Consider the following 27665-nt stretch of genomic DNA (forward strand, 5'->3'; position numbering starts at 1 on the left):
TTGTGTCAAGTTGGAGCGAAGAGAGAGAGAAAGAATGTTTGTTACGTTCAAATACTTTTTGAATTGGATTCCAGCACAAGATTGCTGCTGCTGATATTTGGTTTGGGAAAGCATTAAAAAACAATCTTCTAAAATTTCTCATTGGTCGATATTGTCACGTGGTATTGTCTTCGCCTCCGTCCGGCAGAAATATCTCCATTTTGCTTTTGTTGTTGTGAGAAAAGCGTGTGGGCGTATTTGAAATTATGTCGTTGCTGGAACTTATTTTTGTGCAAATGCGCGGGGAAATTAAAATCAATGAATGTTCGTTTATTTGCGCAACGAGCGCGCGCACACGTGTGTGTGTGTGTGTGTGTGTGAGTAAGTGACAACACAAGTGTGAACAGACAACTCGCTGTTCAACTCCCTACATAGTATTCCTGTCGAATTGGTCCCAAATAGTCACCCGTTACGTTCAAGTGCACTGTGCTTTGTTTGGAGAAAAGTAAAAGTAAAATCTCTCTCCCTTTAGAGAGAGAGAGAGAGAGAGAGAGAGAGAGAGAGAGAGAGAGAGAGAGAGAGAGAGAGAGAGAGAGAGAGAGAATTTAAAATAATATTTGAAACATATATTTACCGAGAGAGAGAGAATAAGTTATTATATTTATTATTATTATTCATGACGGGGTTATTATACAGAAGTATGTACACTATATCCCCCCCAACCAATTTACCAAAGCAGGAAACACTGCGAGTTATTCCCCTTGGCCCTTGGCATAATCCCTTAAATTATACATTTTAATAATTATTTATCTTTATTTTCATCCGTTCAAACTAATAGCAGTCGTCATTTCTGTATTAGTCATAAATTAACATCGCTTTTAATGGAGTATATGGATTTATTTGTATGTAACTGGAAATTGTAAAGGGGTTTCCTTTCGCTGCGGCTGTTGGCGAGCGCATGCTCATTACGTAGAAAGGAAGTCGCGTGGCCCGCATTTAAGAACACGACTGCAATAATTCAAATCTAACATGTCGAGGGAACGGCGTCAAAATTGTGCAAATGTTTACTCAGATTATTTTTATTTTACGGCTATCACCTTTTTATTTTGTTAGGTAAACCTTTATTGCTTTAACATTACGCATAGCACGTTTGTAAAAAAAAAAAAAAAAAAAAAATCCCGTTCATAAAAAAGATTTTAAAAAAAAACCGAGGAAGAATAATCCTTCTACATAAAAAAAAGAAGCCGGTTGGATCCAAAACAAGAGATTTATTCAAACACAAACAAGAAATCGCACATTGTTTTGGAAAGTGCGATAGATTAAAAAGAAGTAGAAGTTTGTTTTTCTTATATAGAAAGAGAGAGGGAGAGACACGCGCATAAGTAAAAAAAAAAAATTAAAAAAAATTATATATTTACTAAACAACATTCTGAGATTACAAGCAAACACACAAAAAAGACGCTATCTCATGCGAAAATTTTAAAATTATTGTCACAAAAATTTCGACCACTTGCTGGATGAACTTTTTATTATGTTAGTGACAGTAACAACTTTATCAGACGAGGTTTTCACGATTGAAGTGAGTGAAGACCTTGAATTGGAAAATTTTAAGGCGCTATGCGAATTCGAAACTGGTATCCCAGCCAAGGAAATTGCGATCCTATGGAACGGGAGGCCTTTACATGATGGAAAAACTAGCCTGAAAACCTATGGGATTCGTCACAATGATATTTTGCTCCTGCAACATATGCGAGGGGTAACCGGACTAGCCAATCCGACTGGGGTTCGATCGTCCCCGAACACTAGCACAGCTCAGCGAACAGGTAAGAAAAACCCGGAAAGAAATGGAGTTGTTTGTTTGTTAAATCGGTATTTTTTTACGACGCGCTCCAGCGTAGTATAAACACCTCCAACCACCCCATGTTAAGAATGGCGGTACTAGTGCAGAGAGAGTGATCCGGACGTAAATAATAACGTTATTATTTAAAAAGCCATTCTTAACATGGGGAGGGTGTTTTGTACCTATTCTATTCTTTCAATCTTACAATTGAATAAAAAAAACCATAAAACTTTGGGTTTGTATTACTGTACACAGATTCGAAAAAGTTGTCAAAAAACAAATATATAACAAATAAATGTTATCAAAGGTAAGATAAGTTACTTTTCTACCAAACTGGATATATTTTTTGTGTTTTTATTCAATGTAACATGTTTATTCAGCTCGAAAAGCATACAGTGTTTACCGATGTATTGGAAAATTCAAAATGGCGGCCGACTCTCTCTTTAACACGGTAAGTTCGGGAAAAAGTGTTATAAAGTTCGGGAAAAAGTGCTATAAAGTAGACAAAATACCGTTATAAAGTCGCTCAATATATGTTACCGTGACATAACTTGACATATATTCGGTGTTTTTTTAATAGTATTTTGTCTAGTTTATTATTTATAACACCTTTTCCCAAACTTACCATGTTAAAGAGAGAATCGGGCGCCATTTTGAATTTTCCAATATATCTGTAAACAATGTACGTTTTTCGGTATTATTATACAAACACCGTGACAGCGTTAGGGTTAGGGTTAGGGGTAGGGTTAATTCGCTGTCACGGTGTTTGTATAGTTTTACCCGTTTTTCAAGCTGAATAAACATGTTACATTGAATAAAAACACAAAAAATATATCCAGTTTGGTAGAAAAGTAACTTATCTTGCCTTTGATAACATTTATTTGTTATATATTTGTTTTTTGACAACTTTTTTGAATCTGTGTACAGTAATACAAACCCAAAACGTTAAACTTGGAAATACGATTTTAAAAAAATAGCGCGGCTGCACTAGCACCAGAACGGCTTTTGGAATATCCCCCCCCCCGTCAACCTCCCCATGTTAAGAACGGCTTTCGAGGTTGGGATTATTCCGAAAGCTGTTCTTAACATGGGGAGGTTGGGGGTGTTTATAATACGCTGTCTGGGCATGTCGTAAAAATTTACCGTTTAATCTTTAAGCTTTGAAAACAAAAATCTGAGAATACGGACCGTGCCGACATAATGGTACTTGTGTATCTATGTTACCGTGCTATTTTTAAGAATAGTATTTTCAAGTTAAATTTAATTTATTTTTTTTTACGATATTTTTGTTTATTAAATTGCTAGGTGAAAGTTCAGAATAGTTACAAGACATTATCCTCCTGTGTGTTAAGAATGGCTTTCTAAATGTTATTATTTAGTTCCCCATTCTTAACGTGGGGAGAGGAGACAGTTTATCGTAAAACTTGAATTCAACTTGAAAATCTTATCTAAAACAAGTAGCACGTTTCGTAAACTACAGAAGTACCGAATTTTTAGTTTTGTTCGGAATTTGGAGGTTTGGGATTATTCCGCTCTTTTTCTCGTCTTGGTTGTTATATCCACAACGTTTCAGCCGATGTAACCTCCGACCCCCTTCGTGTGAATTTTTCGAAATTGGGATTTACAAGCCTTTTACGTAATCCACGAGGGTAGATTGTTCTCATTCCGTCAGCCATGATATGATCGGGTAGAAGACTTGGTACTGGTACAGAATAGTTAACGAAACCTCCAATCATGTTAAGAATGAGTGGCACGTGTACATTTTAACACAGCCAAGCAAATTAACTTGTTTTCATTTTAGGAAAGGAAGAGTTAAGTCCCACCTTCTCCCCATATTAAGAATGGCTTTCTAAATTTATCGTGGAATGTAAAAATGCCCAAGTGCCAAATGGGTTTCTAAATAATGGGTGCTTATGCATTTATGTTACCGTGCTATTTTTTAAATAGTATTTTCAAGTTTCACGAGTGGGAGTACAGTTACAAAACACCCTCCTCATGTTAAGAATGGCTTTCAAAATAACGTTATTTCAATACGGTAACATAAGTGCATAAATACTAAATGTTAAGAAATCCATTTGGAGACCGGGGGCATCTTTGTTAATTATTCTGTACTTTCACTGGAGAATTGGACATTCTTGATTATGATTACCTGTAGTAAGGGTTGAACCTTCACTTCTCAGAAAATTACCAACGCTGTTAAACGTTACTCCATGGGTCCATTTCGAAAATTAACACCTTCACCCAATCATGGCTGACGGGATGAGAACAATCTATCCGACATGATTTAAATAAAGACTCCAGTTTGAGACTCCGTCCAGATTTCTGAGTTCAACTCAATACGTTTGAAGAAGGTCGAGGGTTACATTGGTTGAAACTTTATAAATATAACAACCAACTAAAAAACCGTTTGTAGTCTTTTGTAGTGGTATAAACCAATCCATTCTAACCCTCTCCCCCCCCCCAAACCGAAAACAGTAACCTACTCAGACCTCAAGCGACACGTTTTAAGTTGTAAAAACTTTATTTATTTTTGGAAAATATATGCTTATTCAAGACGGACGATTAGAGCAATTAATTATGTGAGACTTTAATTTTGGCTAAGATCAAAGTGCAGTATCTATATATTAACACTGTAGTACTTTTTAACGTATTTACGTCACGGTTTCCAAATTATAAATTATTCGATCGGGAGATCCTATTTATTCAAAAGGAGGAGAGAAGGTGATAACTACGAACATTGCTATATAGAGACACTAATTTAATGTTCGTAGTATGCTATCACGTATTCTCCTCTTGGTACTAGTGCACTTATTGATCCGTGTTGAAATAATAACGTTATTATTTAAAAAGCCATTCTTAATATGGGGAGGGGAGGGTGACTGTTTTGTACCTATTACGTACTTTCACCTTACAATTCAATAAAAAACAAAACTTTTATGAAACTTGGAAATACGATTTAAAAAATAGCGCAGATCAGTAAGTGCGCTAGCACCCTTCTCTTTAATAAATAGGATCTCCCGATCACCGAAAACGCAATGTAGTAATAATAATAATGTCGCTTTTATGCCGTGCGTGAAATTAAAATATACCTTGTTGGTTTTCTGACTAAGATCCAAGAGTAGTATCGGTTCTGTCTAAGGATGGTATAATGATATCGTGGGGTTTCTGTTCGTGCAGGACGTTACAATGGAAATATGTCGCAGACACCTATAAGGATATTGGAGATAAACCATAATGAACAGATACATTCTAACACTACATTAACTAGATTATTTAGATAAATACTTTTACAAATTTAACAAAAGGGCTACTGGGGAGGCATAGTAAATAGGTACAATAATATTGCGAGGTCTCCATCCACGCTGAACGTCTACAGAATGCACTGCAGGTGCAGCAATGTTACAGCTGAAAGATGCTGCTGTGGAATTTCCACAGGTCTCGATAGTAAATGTTATTACTGTAAATTTTAAGTATTTGAAACCAAGGATGACTAACGGCACTCATTATCCCCACACTTTTGAATGACCTTGTGCCTAATTTGTTCATTATGTATTTTTATATTTTGTGCAAATAAATATTTAAAAGTGTAGTATCTGTTCTTACACTTCACTTCATCCCTTATCTTCAGTCAGTGAAAGACTGAGTCAATTTTAATTTTTTTGCCAATCTAAAGTGACCCTTTTGGGGGAGGGGGCTTTATTTTCTTTACATTAAAAACATGTCTAAAAAAACAAAACTTGGTACTTATGCACTTTTATTACCGTGTTGGAATAATGTTATTTAGAAAGCCATTCTTAACACAGAGTAATTATAATTATTCTGTACTTTCACCTCACAATTGAATAAAAAAATTGATATTGTAAAACTTGATTTTAACTTGAAAATACTATTTAAAAAAAAAAAAAAAACACTATAAAAAAGTGCATAAGCACCCAAAACTTAATCTAGGTAAATTGTCAAGTCTTCAGTTTTTATTTGTTTAACTAGGTTCGGGCCAAATTATTAACCGGTCCCCACAAATGTTGGGTACTTGTGCGTATGTTATCGCGCTGAAATAATAATGTTATTGTTTAGAAAGCCATTCTTAACATGGGGAGGGGAGTGTTTTGTAACAATTCTGACCTTTCACCTAACAATAAACAAAACGGTACTTACCGCACTGAAACAATAGCGTTATTATATAGACACCCATTCTTAACATGGGGAAGGGGGGGGGTCTAACTATTCTGTACTTTCATCTAAGAATTTAATAAATAAATATATTGAAAAACTTGAATTTAACTTGAAAATATTATTTACCAAATTATTAGCACAATAACATAGGTGCATAAGCACCACTAGCAGTGTCAGAAAATCGCCATTAAAAATGCGTGATAAAAACTTGAATAATTAGACTTACTATCTTTCGAAACTTATAACTCCTTGAAAAATGTAATTCAAACCGTAATTTTTTTTTTTTCAAAAAAGGAGCAAATACCAAATTTTAAAATAACAGGTTTAATAGCAAAATATGCAATATTTTTTTTTTTTAAATCGATTTTCTTTAAAAAAAATTTCAAGAAAATCAATGAATTTTAACTTACTTTGAATATAGTATATATATATATATGTATATATATATATATATAAATTCCAAAAAATCACTTGCCTATAAAAAATACTAATCAATGGGTACTTCCATTCTTCATTGTTAAGAATTTATCCATATTTTATATTCCATATCCTTTTTAAATAAAATACTTTTTTAAGCAAGGATTCAAAAATACTGCGATTTTAAATTATCCACAACTGGAATAAAGGGAGACAAATGTCTCCTTTTATTCGAGTTGAGAACTTTGGTGGCCTTAAGCGCCAGAATTAATCTCCCTTTCTATTGCTGGCTGTAAACAAAAGTTAGTCAATATGAGCCGTCGTAACTTGAAAAATGATCACATTTCACTTATCAGTTTTTGCTGTTAAAAAAAATTCCACTCGACCGATTTTCCATTTAAAAAAATTTTTTTTCATTCACTTAAAGAAATACATGAGTTTTTGATTTAACATATTTTATTTTTTCTTTATGGAGTGATTTTTTTTAATCTAAAAAAAAACATTGAATGAAGCAGAAAAAATTGTTGTAGGTATTCTATCTTTGTAGGACATAATTTTAAAAATATAAGGTTTCACTTAAAAAAAAAAAAAATCAATGTGGTTTGAAACAAAAAAGGCTTTAAACTTTTGACTTTACAGGTAAATTTGCACAAAATTATTTGTTTTAAATTAGATTATTTTATTTATTGATCTTTTCTATTCAATTTGTGATATTGTAGCAAAATGTAGTAGGCAAAAAACAGGAACAAAGATAGGAAATAGTCAGTTTCGCCCTGCACCACCTCTAGAAGAGCGGGATTACTTGGCTATAATAACCATAAAGAAAGGAGACAAAAAAAGGTAGAAGAAAACTTGCTTCTCGCAGATACGTAGGTCGTCACAAAGAACAATCCAACTGCCAGAACCACCTACACACAATCTGCAGGACACTGCCTGACTGCTCCCCAGTGTTGTGCCTTTATAGCGGCCGGGAATTATATATTTGCATAATAGCGCGAGAGCAGACGCAATTCTGCGAGAATTGCATGGGTTCAACGCCAATAAAAGCCCATGGATGCCTCTTGGAACTCTCTCTTCCGCTCAGCCCACAACACAACAGACATATCCGAAGTACGCTCCCCCCCCCTTTCGAGCTGATGGAACCGGCGTCACATGCATTGTCAGCCTGTACTCTTTCACGAGCTCCTTGAGAGTGTTTAGTTGTCTTCTAATAAGCATCTCTCTTGCTGCTTTGGTGCGTGCTCATGCCTTTCCAGTTAGCGTGTCTGAGACCCAATGGTATATGCAGACAGAATCTTGCTCTGCCATTGAACAGCCAAATTGATGCCTTTCAATACAGCGTCCAGTTTGGCTAAGTTGATGTGTTGAGTCATCTTCAGGTCGCAGCCAACATGCATCTTCCAACACAGTTTCACACGTACCATCCCGACCATCAGTCCTAGAACCCGTGCACCGTCTTTCAACTGCTCCGGGTTCTTGCACTCCAACCTGGACTGTGCTAGGTGTTCTCTTACACAGGTCGCAGGCACCACGTCTTCATTGACAAAAATGTCATCAATGTAAGCAGATGCTGCGCAGCTTACAACTTCTTCCTGGGATAATACTTTGCTGACAATTGCTCTCATTATCAGGGGAGCCACATTCAAGCCGAAACCCAGACGGGTCAGACAGTGTTTTTTCCCATTGATTTCCACAGTCTGGTATGGCCACAGTGTCTCATGGACCCGTACTTGTAGGTATGCTCTCCTGGGGTCCAGTAGAGACACATTAGCACCTTTTTGTCTCCATTTGCGGAGCTTAGCCGCACAAACATCTGTGTTGGCCGTAAACGCGTCTACGTAAAGATTTAGCTCCCGGTAGTCTATCACTGGAAGCACTTTGGCTTTGTTCTGCTGTATCACAGCCATCAGGGGAATTAGGCCTTGAGGGCGGCGGGCCAAATTCATCCTCTGGGTACGGCACGAGCCAACCGTTATCTATCCAGGTGCGGAGCTCCTGCGTGTATTCTCCACGGATTTCTGGCGGCACTGGGTATTCTGACACTCGATTGTGTAGCCTTTCAGGGGGGATGGTCCTCAGACAAATTCCACGATGCGGTCCACGTACGATTTTGTTGGTCAAAGTGTGTTGGTGAAATCTCATTCATTAATAGAAATGGCTGCGCATTTAATATTTTTCCTGCCACCCAGCCACACTGATCCTGTAGGCTCGACAATGACACCTCCCAGAGCTTTTATGGCGTCGATCCCTAGAAGTAAGTCAAACCCCAGCAGTTTCCCACGCACCACCAACACATCGATTCTGGCAGACACACCTTCATCAGTGGATACAGAGACCGCTCCAGCACCGCAGCACGCATGGGATATTCCACCAATCGTTTCGACATTCACATTCGTTTTTCTCCAAGATCGGCACCAGTCTGCATGTAAAATCATCCTAGAGCATCCTGTATCAATAAGTGCCAAACATCGCGTCTCGTCAACATGGATGCCTGTCACCGGGAGCGTTGTGTTCGCATCTTGGTGGGGAAGGAGACTGGCGCTTATGCGTCCTCCCCTTGCTCGTTTCCCGAGCAGTTCCCAGCTCAGTGTCCACTCTCACCTTACCGGTAACACCGTGTTCCGAGTTTTCGACAGTCCTTCGCAAGGTGGCCTTTCACATTGCATTTAAAACAGGTCACACTAACAGGAATATTCTTGGCTCTGTTGTTGTTGGGTGAGCGTGTGGCTGCAACTACAGCCTGATTTTGTTCCCCAGTCGTCATCAAAATTCTCGCTCTCGGCATTAGCTCCCCCATGGTTAGGGCTTCGATGTTCGGCACTTGTTGAAGAGCAATTGAGATGACGTCAGGGAACCCAGTGACGAAAGTCAACTTCGTGAGTCTCTCTAGGCCATCTCCTGTGAACCCGGCCAATCCAACCAACTGCCTGATTTTGTTGGCGAAAACATCCACACATCTGACCATGTTATTTTTCTGTATGCTGCAAACGCGTCGTCGGTAAATGCCTCAATCTGGTCTATCTTCTTTTGATCGTCCTCCTCCATTTGCATGTAGAGAGCCAGTGCATCACCTTCCAGATATAAAGGTAGCAAACTCGCTACATCATCCACCTGCTGAAGTTGTGCGATAAGTCTCACTTTTTCAGCCACGCTACATCTCCCTCACCAGAGAACGATGATATCATTGCTTATCTGCACCTTCGCCATAGTCGAGCCGAAATAGCTTGTAGCAAAATGTAGTAGGCAAAAATCAGAAACAAAGATAGGAAATAGTCAGTTTCGCCCTGCACCACCCACCTCAAGAAGAGCGTGATTTCTTGACTATAATAACCGTAAAGAGGGAGACAAAAAAAAGGCAGAAGAAAACTTGCTTCTCGCAGATACGTGGGTCGTCACAAAGAACAATCCAACCGCCAGAACCACCTACACACAATCTGCAGGACACTGCCTGACTGCTTCCCAGCATCGTGCCTTTATAGTGGCAGGGAATTATATATTTGCATAATAGCGCGAGAGCAGACGCGATTCTGCGAGAATTGCATGGGGTCAACAAAACTCATGGACGCCATCTTCGAACTCTCTCTTCCGCTCAGCCCGCAACGCAACAGACGTATCTGAGGTAAGCTCTTTATCCCCCCCCTTCGGTTATTGCTAATTCTGCTACAGATATATAAATCTGAGGTGAGAAAATTATTTTCATTTTAATAAACATTTCAAAATTGGGTGGGGGGGAATTTATTATATCTGGTTTATTGAAAAGAGCATAAAATTTCACATTAAACCTGCAAATATTGTAAAAATTGAACCAAAATAGAAAAATTTTGATAGATTTTTAAATTGAAAAAATTGAAAAAAATTTAACTCGTAAAATTCAATTCATTTTATTACATAAAAAAAATGGCTGCATGAGCATGCGCAGGCACTTTGTAAACACTGTTTTTTTTTTTTTAAATAAAAAATATTTCTTATTATTTTTCAAAAAACTTTAATAGTTTATTTTGGAAGTATATTCCATAAAGAAATTAAACAAACCACTTTAAAAAGAGAAATTACGAGTTTTGTATATTTTATTTGCAGTTTTGTGTTACAGGTGTCAAAAATTCCCCAAAAATTCTGACACACTTTGCCTTCCCTTTTAAAAATTCACCAAAATTCATGAAGTCAACCAATTTTAATGATGCTTTCAGTATTTATTAATTAACGATCACAGAATATAATAAACTTATTATGATTTATTTAAATCTTAGTGAAAATGTATTATTTTGTGTAAACAAAATACACCTTTGTTAAAGTTTTAAAAAGGAAATGGGGGCGGATCTGAACGAGAATCACTCCACCTCAAAGAATATCTTTCGGAATAAACACCCCCAACCTCCCCATGTTAAGAACGGCTTTCGGATTTTTGCAATTTTCTCAGTGGATTATTATTGATTGGACACCAGGGGGTGATTCTCGTTCATGTGCGCCAGGAATAGATTTAGGTTTACTTTTCACCCAGGTTGTATCCTAAAAACATTCTCGATTTTAATTTCCTGGTGGGGGTGAAGGATCCAACATCAAAATGAGATTATCGTAAATTCAATTTAAAAAAAATGGGGGATACTAGAATGTTGTATGTGAAATTGAACCCCCTTCCATATTTTTAAATATGGATTTTTTTTTTTTTTATAATCGGGTAGCTTAGTGCTCAATCGATAATAATCCGCAGAAATAGTTAAAAAAAGACGAAAAAGGTAAAAAAAATTGTAAGAGGAGCGGTGAAAGTTCATGTGAACCAATTTCCTTTTTTCTTTCATCAAATTTTTCTAAAAATAATTTTTTTAAATCTTTGATTTAACACACACACACATTTAAATTTGTTTAGTTTTAATATAAAAATGTGTCTACTATGAGTATGACACTGTTCTAATATAGGCAGATCAATTTAAAAAAACTGTTCATGGATTTAAAAATGTTGGTGCTTGTACATATCTGGCCCATGGCGGACAATATTTGCTCGGTAAAAACCCAGTAATGAGTTACATCAGCCGAAAGGCAACAACACAAAATGAAAACAAACAATAACAAAACTTTTTAAAAAAAACACTTAGTAATTTATTTGTTTTCTTCAAGCTCAGCACCCCTGTGTTGACAAAAGCTTTTTAAAAAGGCTTCGTTTTTTTTTTTTTTTTTTTTTTTATCCTAAAAAATGTGGAAGAGGTTTTTTTTTTTTTTCGTCCAGCCGACAGGACTGCAGAAAGCCTTTTTTTTTTTTTTTTTCTACATAGGAGTCACTACTAATCAAGGCCCAGAGGCCACTCAAGTATAAGGATTAAAGAGTGTACAGTAGTCAATGGGACAATATTGTAGTAATTGTTAGTAGTGGAAATTTGGTAAATTGGATTACTTAAGGGGAACGGCTCATCAAGAACTTGTTTACGTTGGACTTGAAGACGACCATATTGTGGTCAGCTGGAAAGCAAGCAAACGGAAGAGAGTTTAACAGGTGTACATTTCTAAGAAAGAAACTTTGTTCATGGAATCTACGTTTTAGGTTTAGGCACAGATAAAGAGTGTGAGAAATTATTGATCGTGTTTTCATCTAGACGAGTGTTTCTTGTGAAAGTTTGGTGAGGAGGGATCATAGATTGGAGCTCAGTCAAGCACTTGCCATAAAAATAATGATAAAACAGAGACTGGCCCACAACATCTCTTCTGTTAGAAAGAGGTTGCAAGGAAGAGAAAAGGGCATTCCCTACTAGGCTACGAAGTCTATTTTGAACTCTATCAAGGCAGAATAAGGTCTTTCTAGCAGCTCCTCCCAGATGTGGCAACAGTACTCCGTCCTTGGATGTACCTGGCTCTTAGAGTAGAGAATTGCATCAGCAGTGAGATATCTACTAGATTGATAGGAGGATCCCACCATTTTCCCAGTGACCTGAGCAACGGATTTGATGTATGCGTTCCATTTCAGATCAAGAGTAAAGGTCAAGCTCAGAAGCTTGTCAAAATATGAAGCCTCCCCAAGACGAGAGCTATTCATTTCAATTAATGCCAGTTGAGGATCAGAGCATTGATGTAAAGATAAAAGCTTGGTTTTTGATGCACTAACACTAACCAGCCACTCCTTTCTCCATTCTACCACGTACTCAAGATCAGACGAGAGAATCAGAGAGAACATGTTCGTTTATGGCCTTCGATGTGCTGCCATAGATGGTAGTATCATCAGCATAAATGTCTGTGGATGATCTTGGGATGTAATTTGAAAGATCATTGATGTAAATCAGGAAGAAAGTTGGGCCCAAGACGGGCTCCTGAGGGACTTCCGCATTAATGCTGTGAGCTTCTGATTTCTGCTCATCAACCACTACTTTTATGAACCTATCAGAGAGAAATGATTTAATAATTGAGAAGACATTTCCAGCTATACCATAGCTGGAGATCTTGTAAAGTAGACCTTTATGCCATACCTTATCAAAGACCTTTGATATATCAAGATCAATTGCCCTAGAAAGGAAGCCTCCATCGAAAGATTTGCTAATTCTATGAGATATAACTGTAAGCACATATGCTGTAGATTTAGAAGAACGGAAGTTTTCCCGAAAAATCTGTTCTGTTACTTTTTTACTCATATCAGATTTAATGTTTGTGCAGAATTTCAAAAAATTCCAAGGTGCAGTTATTGAAAAAAAAGTGTGGACAGACAAACGGACAAGGGTGAATTTATAGATCCACCCTCCATTTGTCGGGGGACCAATAACTTTTCTTTTTTAACTGTTTGGATTTTTCATTTTTTTTTTTTTTTTTTTTTTTTTTTTTTTTTTAAATAAAAAAAAAAAAAGATTGGAATTGTGAGATATTCAAAACTTAATTAACTTCCCTGTTTACTCTCCAATTCAAATTGGTAGATTTTGAAAATAAATCGCTAGATTTTACAAATATCTTTTTTTTTCTTTTTTTTTTTTTTTTCATGAATAATTATTTTTCTACCTTGTCGTTTGCCGTAATTTTTGGATACGTTACTATTTGCGACACAACAATTAAGTAGATATCATTTGTTTACTTGAACTTCAATATTTTTTGTTATCATAGAAGCATCCAAAACTAATTTGGATACAACAAACCACATCGAAGGGACCCAGAATAAGGAAATAAAACTACAGGACAAACGAGCTTCTGCTTGATACATATTTGATTGAATTTATCTGGCGGCAAAAATTACAAATTAATCACTTTTGTCGTGGAATTGGTTTAACGGTTCGTTTGTTTGTTAGATTCAAACTAACCTTTCTTTCCACTATTTTTACACACATGGATGTTAAGCCATGACACCAAAATCTTGACTCTTCAAACACACACGGTTCCACTTGCCTCACACCTAATCAAATACCAGCATCAAGTTGCTGATTAAAAAAAAAAAAAAAAAAAAATGATGTAAATACTATCAATCAACATCCCGGATATGTTTGACTGCAACAAATTTGGTCATTAATTAATTACAACTAATTAATTTCAACCCAGGTGCATGGCGGTAGTAGGCTTCTTTTTAAATGAATTTAATGAACTCTGAACAGAAAAATTTAGCTGGGGTGGTTGGAAGCTCAGGGAGTTGAAGAAGACACCAGCAGCAGCAAATCAAATTCCCCTTTTTAGGGTACCTCTCAAACTACTAGAATCTAATAAATCTTTCACACCTTGCTGTCTGCTTCATCCACTTGACTTCAGTTCCTGCTCCGACTCTTGCAGTTTTCAGCTCAATCTTGTAGCTTTGAGCTCTCTTTCCACTTCGACTCCTGCAACTCAAGCTCACTCCTACACTTCCGACACACTCCTGCAGCTTCTAGCTACAGCTCATTCCTGCTCTAGTTTTTTTCCGGTGGTTCCTGTGCCTTTGGCTCCCCATTCCAGTGACTGTTGATGCTTGACTCCAGGATTCATTGGATTAGTTGGAACCTAATCCAATCCTTGGTCACCTTCTCGCAGACTGGATCTATCTGAGAACTCTCATCACACCTCAGGGATCACCATGTTGATCTCTTTTGACGTCATTTCATGCTATCCAGAATCCAGTTCTCCTGTCCATCCAGTCTCTCCTGCTACCCAAGTACAATATTGCCTATCTTCTAACCTTCCCGCTTCCAAAACTTCATCAATCGACTTTCTCCAGTTCTACATTTTCCTCGGGTATTTGTGCGGAAATAAATTTATTTCTTTTATAACTGTTCATCTGCATTTGCTTCTCTTCTTTGCCACTTGTCATATTTTGCTTGCGTCTTGATTTTAGTTGTAGAGTCGATCAGCAACGAAACTTATTCGGCCTCTTGTAACACTTTCTATCCCATATCTATACTTATAAAAAATATCAAATTACTCAGAATAAATGCTGCAAATTTAATACCAACCAATTGAAATATAAATAAAATACGTTTATAAATCAGTTTCTTTTTTGCGTCTTTCAATTCTTGAACACATTTTTGTGTCTTGATTTATGAAGGCCTTTCCAGTTTTCCATCTTTTCTCGAAGGCCTTTCCAGTTTTCCATCTTTTCTCGAAGGCCTTTCCAGTTTTCCATCTTTTCTCGAAGGCCTTTCCAGTTTTCCATCTTTTCTCGAAGGCCTTTCCAGTTTTCCATCTTTTCTCGAAGGCCTTTCCAGTTTTCCATCTTTTCTCGAAGGCCTTTCCAGTTTTCCATCTTTTCTCGAAGGCCTTTCCAGTTTTCCATCTTTTCTCGAAGGCCTTTCCAGTTTTCCATCTTTTCTCGAAGGCCTTTCCAGTTTTCCATCTTTTCTCGAAGGCCTTTCCAGTTTTCCATCTTTTCTCGAAGGCCTTTCCAGTTTTCCATCTTTTCTCGAAGGCCTTTCCAGTTTTCCATCTTTTCTCGAAGGCCTTTCCAGTTTTCCATCTTTTCTCGAAGGCCTTTCCAGTTTTCCATCTTTTCTCGAAGGCCTTTCCAGTTTTCCATCTTTTCTCGAAGGCCTTTCCAGTTTTCCATCTTTTCTCGAAGGCCTTTCCAGTTTTCGTTTTTTTTCTGTTATAGACAATACCAATATTATTGTTGCTAGTGTGTTTTGAAGATGGAATTCATCCCATTCTATCTAATAATGATGGCAAGTCATTTCATTTTAAGCAAGCTATATTTACTCATTGTTAATTGGGTGAAAGCTTTACAGAAAAAAATCTTATTATACAAAGTAACGCCCACCGTCCCCGTATTTTTGATTGATTCGGCTATTAGTGAACTAGCTGACTCATATCCTGGTGTTTCCCTGAAAAATATATTAACTCAAGAAATTTCATGCCCAACCTTTAACGATTAGTCAGTTTAAGTCTGTTACCTATTATTAGTAATAGTAATATTAGTAATGGTATTATTAGTAATAGTAATATTAGTAATGGTATTATTAGTAATGGTAATATCACAAATTCCATAGTTGTTAAGCAGACGACAGAACCAGTATCCCTGTATGAATCATTTTTGTTATTTTTACTTGTGCATGTGAACTTATTTTTTATGAGAAAACCCCTGTCTCTGGCAGTGTTTTGTAATTCATAAAACGTAATCAATAATCACATACCAAATGAAAACATAAGACATGTGAAATGTTTGATGAGAAGTTACTTGTGCTGAGTGTAGAACTTGGATGAAGATGGCATTTCGAAGTTGATGCCTGGTGTTCATTAATAAAACATTTGGATGAATGAATTAAATTTTGGCAGGTTAATCTTTATATACAGGCTTTCTTGAATGTTCTAGCCTGTTCGTTGTATTTATACGCAAGGGAGCGTAACATAGTTCCTTTTCTTTTATGTATGCGTGTGGTTGAATCACAGCGTCATGTTCTTGCACATTTTTGATAACATGCAGGCGTTTCAAAGCAGTGACCGCAGTGAAATGTTTCTGCTTATTATTTATTCCCCTTTGACTTAGTAACTACAAAAGGATTCAGAGTTCGACAAGATACACCTGAAGAAGGTCAGAAGTTACATCGGCCGAAACGTTATGAAAATAACACTCTAAACAGTAGTCGAAAAAATCTAAATAGTACAAAATAAATTATTTGGGTCTAATTTCATGATTGTATTTCCTTTAAAATAATTTGGCGCCAATTTTGGCGTCTTTTATTTTGGGAAATGACTAAGAATAGGGTAAATTATGTTTTTTTTTTCTTTTCTTTTTTTTTTTTGTCTGTTTGTATAAAAAAAAAGTAAAAGCAGAAAGCAGTGTGACTAAAAAAAATAATGGGAATATTGCCAATTACCCAGAGAAAAAAAAAAAATCCGTCAAGCGGCTGAGTCATCTCATGGACAAGTGAGTGTCTCTGTATACAGTCACTGTATACTGTTTCCAATTTGAACAAAAAAAAAAAATTGGCTTAACCACGGCTACCGAGAGAGAGTAGACCAATGAACATGACAGCGTGATGTCATTACTAGATTAACATGTAGGTAAAGAAAGTTTCTGGTGTTCAACCACGTAGCCATAAAAAATATTTTTTGTTGCCTTAGATTGTGCATGTTTTCTATTCTCCTAAAGAGAAAAAACAATTTTCCATTTGGATAATTATATAATTGCAATTAGAATAATTGCACGTTGGGATAATTTTATAACTGCACTTTCACCTAACAATTTAATGAAAAAAAAAGATACCATAAAATTTAACTTGAAAATCCTATCTAAAATATAGCACGGTGTATACACTGCACAAGCACCATTATTATTATTATTATTATTATTATTATTATTATTATTAACTATATATTAATACGATAGCGTGTGTGTTCTTTTGTGTGTCATGTTTACATCCAGGTCGTTTAATTGTTATGTTCTATTTCTTGTCATAAATAATTTTATCAAGAATTTTCATGAGTTTTGGTTTCGATTTCAACTATAGCTGATGACACTTCATTTATTTTTATTGTTATAAATAATTTTATCAAAAATTCTTCAAAAGTTTTGGTTTCAGTTTCGATTATGGCTGAAAGAAACTCAAGTTTTATATATATATATATATATATATATATATATACACACACACATATTTTTTCATAAGTTTTTATTTCGGTTTCGATTCAAGCTAATGCACCCAAGTCATATGGAGTTTTTTTTTTTTTTTTTTTTTTTTTTTTTTAAATCGCAACTTTATAATATATAAAAGTCGATAGAACATTAACTCTATGAAAATATATACGAAATCTGCAAGAATTAAAATAAAATTAAACATACTTTACAACCAGGCTTTGCTGGGCATTCGTGCTAGCTTAGATAAATACCTTTGCAGTTTTAACAAAGAAGTTATAAGAGTCTTCATTTACACTGAACATCTACAGAATCCCAACATCAATATATTACATATGAGTTCCCTGTGGAATTTCCACAGGTCCCGCTAGTTATTATTATTATTATAACAACAACAATAATAATAAAAAAAAAAAGGTACTTTACGGGGAACATGGATGGGTTTTAATTTAATGGTTTCTCTCTAAAAAGCGCATTTGCAAAAGGTTTTCGTTGGTTTATTTAATCACAAAAACTTTTTTGAAGGTACTATTTGAGGCCAAAAAAAAGGGGGGTAAAAGCATTATTTGAATATGTGTGAAAAAATAAATGTAACCAAAAATAGAAATATTTGTGTGGAAAATATAATAATAAAAATAAATTAAAATAAATGAAAATAAAAACACGCACAAAATAAAAGTATGAATCAAATTTAATTGAAGAAATTTAAGAAATTCAAAAAATAAAATACACGCTTGATTACAAAAAAAAAAAGTGTGAGATATATGCAAAGTGAAAGAAAACCTCAGGGAGCAGCCATTAAATTAAAACCCGTCTATGTAGGGTCCACGTTCCCCGTGAAGTGCCAAAAAAAAAACACTGTAGATGACATCGACTGGTGCTACACCAACTAATTCTGAAGGGTCAGAGAGTATTAAAAGTCCAAGGTGGGAAAGTACGAACCAGATCTCCACTGGAAGTGTGCAGTTCAAATCTGGTACCTTTGGGAGGCATTTTGTCACCGAAACCCCATAATGGCCGATGCCAAAGGGAAATCTATGGCAAACATTTGTTGCGATAACGTGCAATCATGTGCACGAGTGGTCAAGAGGTGGAGAGCACTGGAAATCTGGGGAGACTTGTTCTCACTCAGTCTCCAGCGAATACCACAGGTTACTGCCAGTGAGCGATCACTGATGATGGCCTGTGAGACAACTCTTAGTGAGTGAAATAATAATAATGTCCCCTCCCAAAGTCACCACCACTCGGATTTAATATCGTATATGTTTACTATGTTTTCTTAGTTTTTAGGGTTTTTTTATGATTCCTAACCATGTAACTGATGAAAATATGCTACACATTTTGATGAAAAACATGGGAAAAAATGGACATAGATGAACAGAAAATCAAAACTTTAAATATAAATTCTGTATTAAAAGTAATAGTTATTTAAATATTTCAACATATAATCTTATGGGGAAAATCCAGCTCCCCAATAAGGGGCACTCTTGATAGGAACAAAAATAAAAATTGTCTCAGTCATGAAGGATTTCTCCTATACCAGCCGAGGACAGAAAAAGTGAATTGTAGCATCAGAACAGATACTACACTGGGATCTTATCCCGAAGGCAAAGAATCGATTGTGTTATGTTTCTTTAATTATTTGTTCCCTAAATTCATAATTCAGTTTTATCAGTATTAGATTGTATATTGCTTTAAAATTACATGATTTTACATATTTATATTTTATATTGAACTAGTGGGGGTACCCGGCGTTGCCTGGGTGTTTGGAGGTGTGTGTTGGTGGGGTTGGGGGGGGGGGGAGATTAAAACAACCCTGTTAAAAAAAGAAAATGTTGGCCGGTTGTTTGGAGGTGTAAAAGAAAAAAAATAGTTTTAGTATAAAGGTAGGCTTGAACCCCGAACGTTTGATGCGGAGGTGGAAAGGAAATGGAAAAAAAAAACCTGCGACCTAACCATCTCGACCACGGGAACTGATGAATAGGTGCGACAACGTCAAGTTGCGGAAGCCAGTTTCTGTTTTCCCTGCTATGCGGTGATCAAACAATAAAAAAAAACACAAAAAAAACTAACGTAAGGCAAACGAACGATGAAAACAGAAAAACGAACACGTGAAAAATGGCTTAAATAAGCCTGTTTCGATATTAAAATTTAAAAAATCGGTGGATACCCAGGTATTTTGGGGTGTCGCTAAGATTAAGCGAAGTAAAAAAAAAAAAAAAAAAAAAAAAAAAAAGCAGAAAAACGAACGTTACATGAAAAATGGCTTAAACAATACTGGTTCAATATTTAAATTTCAAAAATCGAAGAAAAAAGAAAAATCTCGCACCACGATTCGAACCCAAAACGTTTAGATAATAAACCAAGGCCTAAACCAACTGAGCTAACGCGACGTACATGAAATTTGTTCAGTTTTTCAACTATTTAAAGTAAATCAGGTTACGACGTCATCTGACGCACGCGTAGAATCGGTCATTGTCATGAGAGGACCGTTTTTGTTGACCCCCCCCTTCTCGAAAATTGTCGATTTCGGAGTGAAAAAGTTAACGTTTTTGGCCAATTTTTCGATATTTTTCGAGCAAAGGATGAAGCTTCGATGTGATACCGAGTTTGAATTTTCGTTGTGTCTGTCGAAAGTTTTTAGCAGACATCCAAACATACACACATACATACACATACATACATACATACATTTTCGCTTTTATATATATAGATAAAGTTCGGTTTCATTATTAATTGAATTGGGTTCCTTTCTTTTCTTTTTAACATGTTTTAATGCTCGTTTTAAAAAGGCCCTCATATAGTATCGACAGTGACAGTTTGACAAATATTACTTACATTGCCTGCAGGTATTTTTCAGTTTACAGGCCTTCTATATCTCGGTGCCATGGCTTAACCCAATCAGCATTTATTCAAATTTTCCTTTGCCCTTCCCTTCCTCCATGTCGGTGGAAAATAAAAATCAGATGTTATTTATTTATTTTGAACAAGAAGAAATTAGGAAAATTAATTAAAAACTAATCATTATTTTTTAATTTTTTTTCAACATGCTAGAAAAGTTTGAATTTTCTGTCTTTTTATTTCCTATCCACTGCTTCAAATATCTTCATCGAATAACATGACTTGATTTTTTTGTAGTTTCATAAAATATGGAAAAGGCGAATTGGGGTCACGTTATGTTTTTAATGACCCTCTTAGTCTTTCGGCTAGGAGTAGTGTACTTCATCTTTTCTGTCTTCGGTCAGTGAAAGAGAAATTTTTCTAGACTGAGGCAATTTTAATTTTTGTCCTAATTCAGAGTGACCCTTTTTTTAAGGGGATGGATTCTCCTCCACATTAAGTGGACCATGTAACTTTGCCCTCGTTGGGAGACAAGTAAATAGGGACCGTCTGTTGCGGGGGCCGGTCGTCAGGGGACAATCGATCCAACAACTAACAAGGTAGACACGGGCAAAAAGTAAACAGCAAAAAAAGGCGAAGAAGAATGAGAGACACAGGTTGTTTGGTTAAAGATGAGGGTTTGCCTTTTATTTGCAAAGGAAGCGAAAAATCATATGATCTGGATGCTGGTTGTCCAGAAGGTTGCACGTCACCGGAGGCTAAGGTCTGGAGGGCTGGAACAGGTACTCTAGACGTAACGTGGTTTAGGGTTGCTCGCTGGGTCTGGAACGATCGGCTGGACGGCAGGGCGATCCAGAACGGACAGTAGACACTGAGAACACGGGTGTCAGTGTTAAGGAACGAACAACACTGATAAAGAGTGAAGAAAAAGCTACTTTCCATTTTGTGAACAGTAGTCTGAGATGTCGGAAATTTTCTATGTCTATCCTTGTAGCCATGTCATTAGTAAGGGAGCTGGAGATAAACATTTCATCTGGGCTGACGTTATCCGCCTAATAGTCAGGGACCCGAATCTTGGATTAACCACTAAGGAGGCTGTCCTATCAGCAGGTGCAAAGTACTGGGGCTGCTGTGTTGCCATTTGGTGAATGGATTCTGGACCATGCAGTAGCTTCTGGTGGGGCCTCTCGATGCCATATTAGTGGATAATTGTTACGGCTTTACCTTATGTGCTACAAAAAAAAAAAAAATTTCCTGTCCTTTGCTCTCTTACTCTCCCTCTCTATCTTGCTCTAACCAAGTATGCCGACCTGTTCCACAAATCCCAAAACCTCAACATGAAATATCTCAAAAAAACAAAAAAAAAAACACAAATAAACCTAGAACCCCATCCTCCAACGTAGACCCCTGCTACAATGTCTCCTTCTCTAACATCAGGGGTCTACATTCCAACCTTCCAGAGGTTGAAACATGATTACAGGAGACGAAACCGGACATATTCTTTCTAAGTGAAACTGGCATAGGGCCAAACACTTCCCTAAACGAGTTCATAATTAAAGGATGCTCTAACTTAAAACTAAATCCGACCCCCAAGCTCGCCATGGGCATGGAATATGTGCCTACATTAAAGATGGCTTCCTGTGTGGCAGGGATATCTCTAGAGAAGACCCTAAGTTACCTTATACGTGCTTCCGGGTTGCACTTGCTTACACCACTGCATTTATATTTGCCCTCTATCGCGCCCACAACAGCTGTCTGCACATCCCTCGGCTAACATTCACATTTGCGGTGACTTCAATGGCTGACCCACTCAAATGAGACTGATGATGAGGGAGAGGTTCTGTCATGATTTTGCTATTGCCTATGACCTCACTCAGGTTGTTTGTGAGCCCACCCGTGTGCCCGATACTACCGGTCAGTATGCAAGCCTTCTAGACCTTTTTCTCTCAACTTCCCGAGCTATGGTCATGTTCCGTTCTATCTCCTCTAGGACCCTCCGACCACTCTGTTGTATCAGTTAAGATAAAAATGAAATGTAATAAGTCCTCAGACGTACCTCTCCACAGTACTGTATACCGATAACCTATGGCTGACTGGGATAGTTTTTGTACATCTGATCTACCCCTGCGTTCCATGTTTAAAAAGAATGTGTCCTCTATAGTATCAGACCTGACTGATTGGTTAATTGTAGGCATAGACCGATTCATACAATCCCAAAATTTCCAACAAAACCCTAACAGCCAGCCATGGTTCTCCCCAGAATGTACTGCTGCCATCGCGCACAGAAATCACTTTTTCCATAGCTACCAACATAATAGATGCACTGAGACTAAAGCTGCTTTCCTGACTGCCAGCAACCACTGTAAAAGAATAATAAAAAATGCTAGAGAGCTATATGCTCAGTCCGTTAAATCCAAAGTAGCTGAGCAGCGGCTTGGTTCCCACCAGTTTTAGCAAATAACAAATAGGATCCTGAACAGAAGCGTGCGTTCTATCCCAACCATTATCAATGGACCAGAAGTCATCTTGTTAGCGTCAGACAAGGCCAAACTATTTGCCAAGAACACCCTATGCGACGAAGGCCATCAACTCCCCGTATTTCCTCCTATAACACACAACATGCTAGGTAACATACAAATATCTGTGCATGAGGTTGCTAAGCTAATCAAGAACCTTGATTCCAATAAAGCAACTGGCCCTGACGGCATCCCATTAATAGTGTTAAAAAAGCTTCAACCAGAACTTGCCCCCATACTTACAAAACTGTTTAAGCGTTGCCTTAAGGAGAAGTGCTTTCCAACACCCTGGAAAACCTCATCAGTATGCCTTGTATTTAAGGATTCAGGTGATAAGTCATCTTCCTGTCAGTACAGACCAATATGTCTCCTGTGTGTCACGAGTAGGTTTCTGGAATCCATATTGAATAAAGTAGTCAACCACCTCAGCAGAAATAACCTTCTTAGTGACACGCAATATGGTTTCCGTTTTGCAAGATCTGCAGTAGATGTGCTAACGGTTATATCTCAGGATTAGCAAATCTCTCAACGGAGGCAACCTTTCTAGGGCAATTGCTCTTGACATATTAAAGGCCTTCGATAAGGTATGGCATAAAGGCCTACTTCACAAGATTTCCAGCTACGGTATCACTGGAAATGTTTTCTCAATCATTAAATCATTTCTCTCTGATAAGCTCATAGCGGTTGATGGGCAAAAATCAGAGGCCCGCAGTATTAATGCTGGAGTTCCTCAGGGATCCATCCTGGGCCCAACTCTCTTCCTGATCTACATCAATGATCTCCCAAAACACATATTTAAATCATTCGTTGACATCTATGCTGATGACATGACCATCTACGGCAACACATCAAAGGCCGTAAATGACAAAGTTCTCTCTGATTCTCTCCCCTCTGATCTCAAGCGTGTTGTACAGTGGGAGAAGAGGTGGCTGGTTACCTTTTAATGCATCTAAAACCAAGCTACTATCTTTACATCATCAACGCTCTGATCCCCATGTGGCATCAGTTGAAATGGATAGCTCTCATCTAGCGGTGTCCCCATGTTTTGACAAGCTTCTGGGTTTGACCTTTACTCCTGATCTGAAATGGAACACGTGCCAAGGTCGCTGGAGAAATAGTGGGATCCTTCTACGGCTCCAGAAAATATCTCACTACTGATGCAATTCTCTATCTATATAAAAGTGAAGTACGTCCAAGTATGGAATACTGCTGCGACATCTGGGCAGGAGCTGCTAAAAGCAGCCTCTCCTGCCTTGACAGAGTACAAAATAGACTTCGTGGTTTAGTGGGGGATGCTCTTTTCTCTTCCCTGCGACCTCTATCCTACAGAAGAGACATTGCGAGCCTATCTTTGTTTTATCGTTATTTCCATGGCAGGTGCTCGTCTGAGCTCCAATCTCCGGTCCCCCCTAACCAATCTTTCTTGCTTCTTCAGATGCTGAACTTCAATTTCTTGTTCTGTCAGTGGAGGAGAAATCCTTCACGGCTGAGACAATTTTTATTTTTGTTCCTTTTCTCCACATTAAAAAACAACCCTGGTATCTGACTCTGTCCTGTAGGGAGGCATTGTAAATAGGAACACCCGTCTAGCTGAAACCGCTGTCAACAATTTTCTCCACTTTTTATCTGTGCCTAAATCAAAACGTAAATTCCATGAACAAAGCTTCTTTCTTAGAACTGCATGCCTGTGGAACTCTCTACCGCTTGCCTGTTTCCCTCCTGACTTCAACATGGATGTCTTCAAGTCTAACATAAACAAATTCCTGATGAACCCCTTAAGTAATGACACTTTACCAAATCTCCAGTACTAATGAATACTGCAACACTATCCCATTGATTACTGTACACAAAATAACCCTTATCCTCGAGTGGCTTCTGGGCCTTGATAAGTGGTGCCCTTCATGTAAACAAAAAAAAAAAAACAAACAAAAAAACGTAGGAATCAGTGTTAAGGAACGGACAGTCGGTAGGGAATCAGGTGCAGGTGAAGTTACAGACTGAAGGAGCAAGGTGCATGTGAGGTTGCAGGAGGAGCTGGAGTGAGCTGGAGGCTCCAAGGGCTGGAATGTTGCAGGAGTGAGCAGGAAGCCGCTGGAGGGTGCTGGAAACTGGAAGTGATGTTCTCTGCTGATGAGTTTCGGGGGGCAAGCTGTAGTGAATCGCATTAGTAGAAAAACTTATTAGCCCTGATAAGGGCTGGTTGTTTAGTCCTGATAAGGGCTGTTTGAATTGCTGCTGGGAATCCTTCGGCTGGTGGACTCGGTCGGCGTGACTGGTAGCATTAACGTCATCATCTTGGGAAGCTCCTTGTTCCCCTGCCACATTGAGCTGACCGGCCACCATCATGCTGTATTTATGAGAAGACATCATCACATGTGCCGGTCCCAGAGAGAAAACAAAGAGAATCAATTCTTCGCTGAATCGAATACAACCAAAAGAATTCCACATGTAAATTGTGTTTATGTTCGATTCAGCTTAGAATCAGTCTCTGCTATCTAATTTCATGGAGAAAAAGTTGAAATTAGGTTTATTTCACCTCAGTTCGACTTGAGAAAACGGTTATTTGCCGCCAGGCGGTGTATATAAGACTGTTCACCAATAAAAAAAAAAATGTCCGGCATAGCAAAACCTAAACTACGATGTGACCACTTTGCATTTAAAAAGTTAGACACAAGGTCAGTTTTTGATGTTTAGGGAGGGGATCCATACAGGAGCACTTTGGATTGGGGCAAAAATAAAAATGGTTTCTATTTAAAAGGATTTCTCCTTGTGATTGGAGACAGAAAAGATACTACACTTTGATCCTAACCAGAAGGTTAGATAAAAAAAAAATCATGTTAAGTTAATTCCTATTTCAGCTAAGCAGATATTTACTCACCTCCCATCACGAGAAGAGGTTTGAAGGTGTGTATTGGAAAGCCATTGTATAAGAGGAAGTGTACACTGGATCACAAAAATGCTTTAGCAGCCCCGTTGCCTTTCCTTGGTAGAGGTGCCTCAGCTGAACTAGCAATAAACTAATCCCCCCCTCAAAGAGAGAAGGTAAAGTTTAGGAGTAGATCTGCCCAGAACCATACCTCAGCCCAACAGACACAAGGTTATCCCCTACTAAAAAATGGCCCTGACTGTCAGACAAGGATTTATCCTGGACTGGTATGAATATAACTTATTCAGGGTGTACATTTTAAATGGGTGGGATGATTAATCGGAATCGGAAAAATTAGAACTTTTGAAGGTATCAAAATCTGAAAAATTTGTGCCTATTTTCTGATACCAAAAACGATTCCTTTAATTATCTTTTTTTTATTTGATTTTGTTTAAAACAAAATCCTCCACTACTGATAGTAATAATAAATATGTATTGATTTTAAATTACCAGTGAAACTAAAATCTATAGATCGCCCCCCCCCTCCAAGTGTCTTTTTACATTTGAGAAAAATATATGCACAAGATTTGTTTTTATGGTAATCGGGGGGGGGGGGGACAAATATTGGAATCATTTCATCACTAATTTCAAGTAATTCAATGAAGTAAATTATTTAGAGTGGATTTTTAGCATTACTTCAACTTAGTTTTGCTTAAATAGTAAGTAAATTAGTTAAAAAAAAAAAAATCAATTAAAACATGCAGTTATAAATAGAAGGCTTCATTATTGATGTGAAACGCTGAAATGAAAATCGCCAGTAAACAGCGTCACCACCTTTTTATGAACCAGCTAAAGGGCTATCTGAGAAAGAACGATAACTTAAGTTCATAACCTTGTCCTTTTAAATAAAGGATTATAAATTTGAGTCCTCATTCTTTCTTAGTTAGCCTTGTTCTCAATTTGTCTATAATGATGGTGACTAGATTTTTCCTGGTGACTTTTCATTTTGGCATTTCATATGTGATGAAACTTGTTATAACTTAGCATTTATAATGTTATTTCCTTATAGATTTAAAGCATAATTTAATTTTAAAAGGTAAATTGATTGAGAGTAAAATAAAAAAAACATCCATGTAACATAAATAATTTACGTGACTAAAATAGGAATTAACCCCAGTTACGCACCGTCAGGTTCGAATGTATTCAAGGGAGGGATGTCGTATTTTTTTAATTTCTCATCTGACTGTGTTCATGTAACATCTTCCAGTTATATAAGCTGTCGAAAGATACCAACACAAAGTTGCTAAAGATTGAGCTGTTAACTGGATAAGTACCAAAAGAAATTGACACAAACTACTTGTTTATCGGAATGTGATTCAATGGGCGTGGCATTTCAATCATCTGATTCACATTTTATTTTTTGCACACTTAGCGAGTGTGTATAAAACCATATACATCCGTGTAGTTGTTGTGAACCCAGGATGTTGTTTGTTTGTTTATACAAAATAACTTGGATGCTAACGTTGATTTATACAAGTTTTGTACGCTGAAGAGAGAAAGACGGACATATAGAGAGACGGTTAGCTTGTCTTGCTATATCTAACCCACACTTTGATAAAATCGGTTATTGGGAAGAGTGACATTGTGTTTGTATCGTGGGGATGTTTCTGTTACACCTGTTAAGTCCTGACATGGCACACCAGCTCCCCTAGTATTAAACCCGATAAAAACGATAAGCATGTCTCCTTTAGATCAAGGGGTCGATATGTTGTTTAACATTCGTTTGGCTGGTCTTTTAAGAGTTCTCAGCATCATTAGTGGCAGAGTTTTTCATCATCGGGCTAGGACCATTTGTAATGAATGCACATATGGCAGCTGTATACAAATGACTATGCCCTGTGCGAGATAACATCACGGCAAGAAAAAAGATTATAAAAAGAGCATGTGTGCAGACTGGGGATCACATTAGAGAGGTGGAAATAAATGTCTGGTATTCCAACGGAAAGAAGTGAGTTGGATTTTTTTTTCCTCTTCCTT

At 37.3% G+C, this 27665-nt stretch overlaps 1 protein-coding gene across 1 annotated transcript in view; it reads left to right on the forward strand.

Moving 5' to 3' along the window:
* The first annotated feature begins 757 nt into the window (after positions 1-757).
* LOC145297032 (protein DDI1 homolog 2-like) overlaps positions 758-27665 on the forward strand; it is an 83708-nt gene continuing 56800 nt past the window's right edge. The window contains exon 1 of the mRNA XM_080143259.1: positions 758-1802. Coding sequence (XP_079999385.1) covers positions 1511-1802 — 292 coding nt within the window. The 5' untranslated portion in view covers positions 758-1510. The remainder of the gene's footprint in view (positions 1803-27665) is intronic.

The sequence above is a fragment of the Euprymna scolopes genome, chromosome 2 (assembly GCF_053919585.1).
Source record: "Euprymna scolopes isolate OS-2025 chromosome 2, ASM5391958v1, whole genome shotgun sequence".
NCBI lineage: Eukaryota > Metazoa > Mollusca > Cephalopoda > Sepiida > Sepiolidae > Euprymna > Euprymna scolopes.